Source organism: Vicia villosa, linkage group LG2, assembly GCF_029867415.1.
Source record: "Vicia villosa cultivar HV-30 ecotype Madison, WI linkage group LG2, Vvil1.0, whole genome shotgun sequence".
NCBI lineage: Eukaryota > Viridiplantae > Streptophyta > Magnoliopsida > Fabales > Fabaceae > Vicia > Vicia villosa.
In genome coordinates, this window is record NC_081181.1 from 214329938 (window position 1) to 214340114 (window position 10177).

The window sequence follows — 10177 nt, forward strand, 5'->3', positions numbered from 1 at the left end:
TCTCTCTCTCTCTCTCTCTCTCTCTCTCTCTCTCTCTCTCTCTATCTATCTCTCTCTCCCTCCTTCCATAGATTCCATGTTTCATAACATGGAATCAGAGCAAATATGGAATCCACCTTGAACAATCTTTCTGCTGAATTTTCTCAAATTTTCATTCTTTTTCCTATTTTTTCTCAATTCGTCTCCTTCATTTTTATTTGGTCTATGTTATTGATTTTTCGGTCGTTGTTACCATATAATGATGATAATTCTAGTCTATACACGTTTCAATTTATTGATTTTCATTTATGATCCGGTTTTAATTTACTACTTTATCGATCGAAGTCCATTTTTTGATCTTGCTCTTGTGATTCCAGTTTATCGCAATTTCGTTTGTGTCTTTTTTTTTCTATTTCTGATCCAATTTCTCTTTCATTCGAATTTCTTGTTCAAATTCTTGATTGGTCTTCTGTAGTAGATCAATTACTCTTTCTGATTTGCTTTCGTTTATTTTTCACTGCCAAGATCTACTGCGATCCCAATTTCATCTCACTATTATTCCTAAATCTTAGGGTTCCTAATTGATCTTCTGTAGTAGATCAATTACTCTTTCTGATTTGCTTCCGTTTCTTTTTCACTGCCAAGATCTATTGCGATCCCAATTTCATCTCACTATTATTCCTAAATCTTAGGGTTCCTAATTGAATGTTGTTTTTGTGTTGGTGTTTTTTTTAGATTACAAATTCAACTCATCTCCAGGACGTAAGCATTATGAATCTGGACATCATCGCCTTGGTTTCTGATTCTACAAAAGAGGAACTTATCCCTGATTTTGAGAGGAATTCAATTTGGATCTGGTATTGTGAGCAATTTAATTTGGAGGCCTCACATTCTTTCATTGGGTAATATCATTTCCATCTCTTTGTTTGTAATTTGCAATTTATGAGTAGTTAATCATTATCGTTCTTGCGTTTGGTGCATTGTTGTTATGCAAAACTGGATATTCACACTTGATATTATTGGATTTGAGTTTTTAAAAGATTGAATTTGGCTATTTTCCAATTTTGAATGTGAATTTTCTATTAAATGGTTTTGGCAGTTTGGATCATCGTCAACATGTCCGTTATTTGTATGACCATTGTTGCAATTTGAAGTGCTTTACAAACTTTTGAAGTTACTTATTAAAGTGGATTGTTTTTTGATAGTGTTACTCGTGTTTTTGAACCCCTTAATTGAATTACATGTGAGTTTGGCTTTGTTGCATATTGGAATTTTAAAGTCCTAATTAATTGTGGAAACTTGGAACACTTATTGATATTTAAACTCAAAGATTGGTTCATTGATTTCTTTTGCCATGAATATTGTGATGTGGTTCTTGGTTTGAAGATTGGTAGCAATTAATATCAATAATTAGTTTTGTACAATCTTCCTTGTGTTTCTTTATTGATATTTGGAGTATACTATTGGTTTTGAAATTGTTAAGATTTCTTGAGATTATGCATCTACTACAGAGTTGTTTTGGTTAATTGTTAGCTGCCACTATATTGTACTTTTTTTTTGTTGAAGAATTGGTGTGAAATAGGAATACATGGAATTACATGCCTTTCTTAATGAATATTAGAAGCATGTGATTTTGATATTTCTAAGATTATAAAAGTTGGATAACAAGGAATCAAAAAGTGTAATTGGGAAACCCTGCTAGTCAGTTATGTTCCATCCGCTTGATGTGTATTTTTTGTTGAGTTTTGAGGTTTATGATGTTACATGCACTAGCTTTGATGGCTTTGACTTTACAATGTCTATATTTGTTGGTGTTGGTTGTTGTATTTCATAGTTTATGCATGGTTTGATATTTGAATCATGGGATTTGCCTATTGTTTACTTTTGGTTTGCCTGTATTTGTGGATATTATGAAGACAAAGTTAGGTTTTTAGTTGGAAGCCTTGGATTGTTCGATTTATGTTTTTGAACAGGATCGCTGAAGTTTTCTCCTATGTTGTTGGTGATTTATTGTCATTCTATTTTGATCAACATAGAAATCCAACATGGTACAATCCTTCATATTGTTATTGCATTTTTGTTCATTAGCAATAGATTTTCTAAGATGATTTGAGGATTTGTTAACTTTCTTAGTTTCTTCATTGTTAAAAGATTTGGATTGTTGGCCTATGGTTTAAAGATGCATCAACATGCATATGTTTCTCATATGGCTTGAAGGCACATTTACATGAATATGCTCCTCCATTGGCCTATTACTTTGTTATTTGTTGCCTTGTTTGACGCATGTGTTTAGCCTTATTAGTTTGTTGTGAGTTCCGTCCATGGTGGTTAAAGTTTTTAATTGAGCTTCTTTCATGGATGGTTAAAGCCTTATTGATGTTAAGCCTCATTGAGACTTGTTGTGAGTTTTAAATTTTTTTCTAGTTGTTTGACCTTATACTAACTCCAATTCACATGCAAAGTCGTAAACCATTTGATCTGAAACTCGTTTAATCGATATTCAAAATTAGGCAAAAATGAGTCTCAAAGTACTAACCTCTACAGTTTGGATTGGGTTGTTCACATAGGCCTAAACTCACTCGTTGTGTGCCCGTACTAGAGAAAAAAGAAAACATTTGACCCATATACAATGACTTTTTGGGGCTTAGATACATTTTTGTCCTCAAATTCTCCAACTATGCGATTTGACCCCTTGATTTTTTTGTGTGATTTTAGTCCTCATGTTCACCTTTTTTATTTTCTATTCCCTAGTAAAAAAATTGACCGAATTTCAATGAGCGCAAAGGCTTCACATGATTTTGTTGAGTTTTTTTTTCTAATATGATTTTGCATGTGTAATTTTTATTGGCCCGAGTATTGTTCGAATTAAATTACTAAAAAACTCCAAAAAGGCTTCACATGATTTTGTTGAGTTTTTTTCTTATATATTATTTATTAGAAATAGAAAAACATGAGTGTTCCATACGAAGGACCGATGATTAAAAAAATACGATGAACGGATATTAAATAACAAATAAGGTGAACGAAAGGTGGCACCGAAGACACGAATGTTAAAGATTTTTATTTTATTTCAAGTAAGATTTGCTTTTGAATAAAATATTATTTATGTTGGATAAAATCTTGACTAAAATAGTTGAGAATATTTATTGTTTGTCTTCTTTCATTTAAGTCCACTATAAGCCACACGATAAAGTAATTGAGAGAAAAAGGAAGAAAGAAAGAAAAAAAAGACTATGCAAAAGGTACATAGCAACAAATAAGTATTAAACATTTGTTTAAATATTTTGAATTCTTATTTATGTAAAGTTGAAGTGTTATTTTTACGGTATTTTTGTTTTATTTGTTTAGGGTGTGATGTCATATTAGTCTACAAGACATAGGTGGAATTTCAAAACAATTTTAATGCTGATTTAAAAAGATTCTGATGCAAGTTTTTAATATTTTTTATTTTCTTTTTTTGTGATTTTAATGCAAATTTGACCAATGTTATTTTATTGCAAAAATTTAATCTCATAATTTGAAAATGCTAGTTCAAATCTCTTCTATTCAAAATAATTATTAATATCATTTATTTAATAAAATTCATTCTCCAATCCTTTAATAGAAATTTGATAAACACCTCCTTAAAAAATAATAAAATTTGCCATTTATAATTTATTAGTATATATATAAATAATATATAAATAACTTGAAAATGAAAAATAAAGAAAAGAGTATCCAAAAAAAAGTAATAAAGAGCATTAAAGTGCTCTCTAAAGAGTTGAATAGATTTATCCACAAAAAGAAAAAATGAGTTGTAAAAACATATTTGCAAAAAGACCCAAATCATTCATCTAAGAGCACATGTCTTGGTGCAAGAAAGAAGAGTCACCACCACAAGAAAACTAACATGAAATGTTAACCTTTATTACACCGCACATATTTGCTGATGTAAAAGGCATAGAGTCCGCGGTGAGTGGAAAAAGAAAGAAAAAAAAATACAAAGTAGTTGGAAGTGATGAAACAAAAAACTCTGTTTCATAAATGCTCAACTTTATCTCATTTTTCACTTCATTTCCGTATTTAAACCTTACTTATACCGCTGAACTTAATTCATTCATATTTCATTTATATTTCTCATCTTGTTCTTTGTTTCTCACCACAATATGAAAAGAACACTTTCTCTTCCGCTTCAGAAGGTATTTATTTATTTTTTTCGAAATTCAAATGAATTTGTAGAATTATTTTGATAGTCAATTAGTAGCTAATGAACTTTTTACGTGTAGGAAAATCTTCTGATGGAAATACCCTACAAAACATCAGAAAATTCATCTTCTTCTTCATCATCGTATTCGAACGAATTTGTTGCGATTAAGATGCCATTAACACCGAGTCCAACACCTTCTCACAAGAAGGTGAATTTTCTTGTGACTTCGCGTTCTGTCGATGCTCCAATTGTTGATAGTGATGGTAACAACAATCTAGGGATTTCAGCAAAAGAGAAATCGTCGAGTACTAGAAGTATTTTACCGAAATTGAACTTTAGGTATAATAGGACTTCGTCATCTGATGTTGAAAAGGGGATAAGTTTGGCTCCGGAAAGTCCTCATGAGAAGGCTTCAGTCTCGGGATCAGTGTCTTTGAGTAAGCTGTTTGCGCCGAAGATTTATAGAACTTCTTCGTTGCCGGTTGAAGAAATCGGGCGTGTGAATACTGAGTTTGCTTTTGGTGGATGTCTTGGTGCTTCTCCATATGTAAGGCTTTAACTCATTAGTGTTTGTAATATCAATTCTGAAATAGTGGTTATTTTGTTTTTTCGTTAAACAGTTTAATTAAACGTGTTTATCATATAAGTGATTTTGTGTGAATAAGTTGCTTTTCTAACCAAAGATAAAATAAAGTTGTTTTTTTGAAGTGCTTGAATGTAAACTTACACACAGTTGGTGCTGAGAAAGTAGGAAACTACATATTTCAACCCGCTCATGCGTATCAAATGTTTCAACAACTTTTTTTATCATTTGAGTTGTATTTACGGGACCAGTCAACCTCTTTTTGTAAAAGCTATAAGTTGCTTTCATAAGATTTTCTGGAGAATCTATATAAATAAGCTGAAAACTGCTTATGGATATAAGCTGAAAAAAACTTATGGTTATGTTTCATAAGCTCTCCCAAAAAAGCTCATAAGTGCTTATGTTAGTAGATAAGCTGAAATAAGTAAATCCAAACAAGTCCTATTTGAACATACAAGGATTTAAAATGAATGTTGAATTTTTCTTTAGAAACCCTTAGATCAATGCATTCTTTCCATTTTCTACTCCTAGTTCTTATGTGTTATCAAATGTTGAATTGTTTATCCGTTGTTTTAACCAATTTGATCCTTTTGCAGAGAAGCCAAGGCTCGATAGCTCGCACTCGCTCAGAGCCCGTGGATAGCCAAGAAAAAATCATAAGGAAAATGGATAAGTTTTTCCGCGTTGTTCCTTCCACCCCAGGTGCAAAGGAAATTAAAGAATGGTTAAAAACGTCCGCAAAAAAGGATACTGGTATTAAGTCTAACAATACAAAAGCTAATTGTTTTCAATTCTATATGTTTTCATTAACTCAACTTAAAAGCCTTTCTTGGTTCAGAAAATGACGGCGATAACGGTGAAGATATTGCTGAAGAGGAAGCTGTGTGTAGAATTTGTCTGATTGAGCTATGTGAAGGAGGCGAGACGCTAAAGATGGAATGCAGTTGCAAAGGCGAACTTGCATTGGCTCACCAAGAATGTGCTATCAAGTGGTTCAGTATCAGGGGTAACAAGACATGTGATGTGTGCAAGGAAGAAGTTCAGAATCTCCCTGTCACTCTCTTGCGGATCCAAAATGTTCAAACTCAGAATACCGGAGCGAGGTCTCAGCAGGAAGATGACTTCAGGCACGTGCAGTTATTTTCATTTCATAAAAACTATTACTGGTATACGTTGAACGAATTACGGCAATATGCTTTAACTGAGATATATGCATATCTTGAGATCTTATGGACAACTTCTTTATATGGCATAATGTAAAATATCTAAAATATGGGGCCAACCGAACCAGTTTACTTTCATGCACTATAGCACTATTGCGTAGCGAAATTTGAGCAAACCGCTATTCCCACGATCTATGATTTACTTGTGTTGAAGTTGTAGATTTCAGTTTACTATTCAGAATATTATTATGCAGTCAATTTTGTTTTGGGATTTCTGCAGTCGATTCAAGTGCACTGGTTTGTAAACGGAATACAGTGTTCTCTTTGTATCTTTCTTGTACTAAAAATAATTGCTATCGGTAACACTTCAATTTGTGTGCGCAATTTAACAGGGTTTGGCAGGAGTTACCTGTGCTTGTCATTGTCAGCATGCTTGCTTATTTTTGTTTCCTTGAGCAGCTTTTGGTAAGAAAAAAGGTTTTCTTATTTCTCTCAAAGTTACAACTCGGTATAGTGTGTGTTTAACAAAAGCTAGACATACCAGCTTCTCAAAATCAAGGTTGAAAAAGGCCTTAAACGTGCGGCAGCAGTGGCCCACTGTGTTACCAAACATAGGCATAGACTAATTAATTCAACTCTACGCAGGTTGGAAAAATGAGAACCAGAGCGATTTTCATTTCTCTTCCGTTTTCTTGTGTACTGGGTCTAGTCTCCGCCATGACATCAACAACCATGGGTAGGTTTGCAAAATATCCCTGAATAATAGTGTCAATATACTTTCGAGGAACTCATCATAGTCAAGCATTATTTATAGAACCTTGTATGGTCTAAAATGACATAAAATCTCTCTTTTTTTGTTCAGTGAGGAACAAGTTCATCTGGCTTTATGCATCTGGACAATTTCTCTTGGTTGTTATCTTCGCACATATATTTTACCCCTTGGTAATAGATTTTTGATTCGCTTTGTACCGAGTCCTGACACGAAGAATCACACATACTTACTTCATTCTATTAGTTTATTACCATGCAGGTTGGTAAGCAAGCAGTTTTAGCAATCCTTCTTGCATCATTTGCTGGATTTGGTGTAATGATGAGCGGAAGTTCAATATTTGGCGAGTTACTCAAATGGAGAAGAACATTTCGAGCTTGGGAGCGGCAGCAGCGCTCTCAAATGATGATGAGTGAAGGACTATATTCTCAAGGTGTAATTACCCCACAACCAAGCCTTCCCACCTACAACCAAGCTACAGTGCAACATCAAAATCAACTTAACTCAAATTCATAGCTGAATTGAAGTCTATATGGCTACTTTCGTGTTATCTAAAGCAATTGTATAGGCAATTATCCGATTAAGCTCTAGCCGATTTTCAGTACTGTGATATTATGCAGGGTGTATTGCAGCAATAGGGAACAACTTGGGACTATAGCTTTCTATGGAGATATTGTTTTTTTCTCTGTTTTAAGCATCTTATTATGCATTCTATCTTGGTATGCAGTATGTCATATGCTAATGCTAAATAGTCAAAAAGACCATTATATTGCTGTTAGTATAAGATAATTTTTGTTGTCTAATAAAACTGGAATGGAAATGTGAGTTCAGTACATTTGGCGTGTATATTTGACATTACAAATATGAGTTTATATGGCATTACATTGTGCATCAACTTTTTGCTATTTCATTTGAGGTGCTAAGGAAAAGGCAATTGCCAAATTGACAGAGATATTTAGGTGAAGTTAAAAGTAGTGGCAATCTAAATGAGAGTTGGTTCTTATGCAGAGAAGCCATGTGATTTAAATGCTTTTATTCTATTCTACAATTAAGGCAATGGGCCTAAAATGCTGTAACAAATATCTAATGGATGAAACTGATATAAACCTGAAAACGTGATCAGGTTCACTTTGCAAATGTATCTACATAATCCTAAATCCTAATCACAAGATTTTGAAAAACCAATAGTAATAATAAATTACTAGTAATTTAACAAACTTTTCTGACTGTCAGGAATTTTTTTTTTTTCCTGTTGGAGCTCAAGCCCACGCCAATGCGGTTAAAAACGCGAGAACTTTGACATCTTTGGTCTTTAGAAGATGCGTCTTGTTAGATTTAGGTGTAAGAGAGTTGTATATAAACTACCATTTGTCTCAATTTTTAAATAATGTGAAACTATTTTGGCCAGTCCGAAACAGTTATTCCCGGTCGTGGATAAGGGAAATTGTGCGAACTTCAAGTTTTCACGGACGACATCAATGTTTCAATTGATTTAACTTCACACCACTGTTACTTGGTATTGTTCTTCTTGGGTGTGAAAACTTATGACGTTGTCCTTTAGAAAAGGCATTTCTTCGAGTTGAGGAATATGGATTTTGTATATAAACTATCCTTAATTTCGATTCTCAATTGAGACTATTTTGGCCCGTCAAAAAAATAATAATAATATAATTAAAAGTTCAAATTGAATTAATACAAAAGGGGATAGAGTTTTGTTAAAAAATCTATATTTAAGGACATATATATTAATTAGGATTATATTTAAAATATAATAAATAAATTTAATAATTTGAGATAAGCTTTCTATTAAAAAGAAATACATTTTTTTCAATGAGGGTAAAATAGTATTCCAGCTCGCACCACTCTGGCACTCTCAATGGGTCGGATAACTTGGGACATACTTTACACCTCAAGTTTGAGTGTGGGAAGAATCAACTCCTCTCTTTTAGAAATGAAGAGTTTGATAATGATGTATAAAAGCATATACTTTTAAAATTGATGACATAATCAACCTTTTCTAAACTCAAAGTTATGGCAATCTCTTCATTATCACTCATTTCACATGAACTTTTAGAACCATTTCCAGGGGCATAGATCATTAACTTTTAGAACCATTTATTTAGGACACATGTAACCCTTTCTCACTACAATGTCATATTATGTGTCCACATCTTCATAAACAAATGTAATTCTAATGTGAAGGTTTCTATAATATCTAAACGCTAACCGCACACAATTGAACCAAACTGCACATAAATAATTTTACTATGATAGTTATACTAATTTATTATTTTGTTTTTAATAAATATTTAATTGTTAATACTATATATCATCAGTGTAAAAAGTTTTATAATGGCAATATATTACAATAATTCTTTGGCAGGATTTGAAAATTGGTATGATGAAAAAAACAAATATCTCTATTAATCTAAAACGTGTGCATGAGAAATCATATAAAAAAACTTTAACACCGACATTGTATATGAATTAAGGAAAATGCTTATTAGTAAAAAAGTATGAAAGCAAGAAAGGCAAGAATTAAATCTCAACCACTCATTACTACCACCATCCCATGATCCCTATTAAAAAAGAAATTAAATTTAAAATCAATTTAAAATTATGCTCTAAAACAATGACAAGTGTTTATTCTTGCATTTCTTATTCAAATCCTTCTTACTATATAGCATTAGTCATGAATTAAATTCCTATAATAGTATTTTTAGTTTAATATTATTTATTTATTTCATGTATTTTTAACATTATAGTCATTATTTATTTATTTTTACTTTTTAGTACATTATATGTTAATTTTAATATATTAAATTTATTATGATTAACATTAATTAAAAAATCCTCAAAATGCCCCCTGTTTCGGAAATGCATTTCCGAAGTCATTTTTTTATGAGAAAAATGGTGATTTCGAAAATGTGCTTTCGAAAACATATTTTTTTTGATAAAAAACACTAATTTCGGAAATATACATCCGAAATATTATTTTTTTTCCAGAAAATAAGTGAATTCGGAAGTGCATCTCCGAATTCACCCCCCCCCCCCCCTTTGAAGAATTCAGAAATGTACTTCCGAAATAAGGTCTGAGACAGAAGAAAAATAACAAACAACAACGATTCGATTTATTTGAAGGATGAAGATTACAGCGATCACATTACATAAGATTAAAGTTACATATTGTTAAACACGGGTAGGTTAGGATGAGTCAACATTTTGATAACGTCGGCCCCCGGTCTTTGAAGTTTCGCATCCAACTCGAGCGTACCCTTCGAAGAAAATCGGTCGAAAGTTGACCACAAAACCTCTAGATCCTCGTCGTTCTTGACTTCAAATGGGGTGAACTCAACGTCTCCCTCGTCGTTAAGCGAAGGCGAGCGGTACTCGAGCTTGACAACCTTCTGATTTTTCGGATATTGCAATAACGTGTTGAGCGGCGTTATCAATTTCACAAACGGCGTGTCGCACGAGAAGCGGAATTGGAACGACAT

The 10177-nt window shown here is 32.6% G+C and overlaps 1 protein-coding gene across 2 annotated transcripts; it reads left to right on the forward strand.

Annotated features, from left to right (window-relative positions):
• The first annotated feature begins 3831 nt into the window (after positions 1–3831).
• Positions 3832–7513, forward strand: LOC131653823 (uncharacterized). 2 transcript variants are annotated; one of them, XM_058924118.1, is made up of 8 exons: positions 3832–4157; positions 4245–4712; positions 5345–5501; positions 5587–5875; positions 6304–6376; positions 6557–6647; positions 6774–6853; positions 6927–7513. In XM_058924118.1, the coding sequence occupies exons 1-8, from the start codon at positions 4125–4127 to the stop codon at positions 7194–7196; spliced, it is 1461 nt and encodes a 486-aa protein (XP_058780101.1). In that variant the 5' UTR covers positions 3832–4124; the 3' UTR covers positions 7197–7513. The 2 variants fall into 2 exon arrangements, with proteins under 2 accessions (XP_058780101.1, XP_058780102.1); XM_058924119.1 differs by having other exon boundaries at positions 3834–4157; positions 6942–7513.
• The last annotated feature ends 2664 nt before the right edge of the window (positions 7514–10177 follow it).

Coding starts and splice junctions, on each gene's coding strand:
- LOC131653823 (XM_058924118.1), top strand. CDS start 4,125: ATGAAAAGAACACTTTCTCTTCCGCTTCAGAAG. Junction 4,713..5,344: donor GTCTTGGTGCTTCTCCATAT/GTAAGGCTTTAA, acceptor ATCCTTTTGCAG/AGAAGCCAAGGCTCGATAGC. Junction 5,876..6,303: donor CAGCAGGAAGATGACTTCAG/GCACGTGCAGTT, acceptor GCAATTTAACAG/GGTTTGGCAGGAGTTACCTG.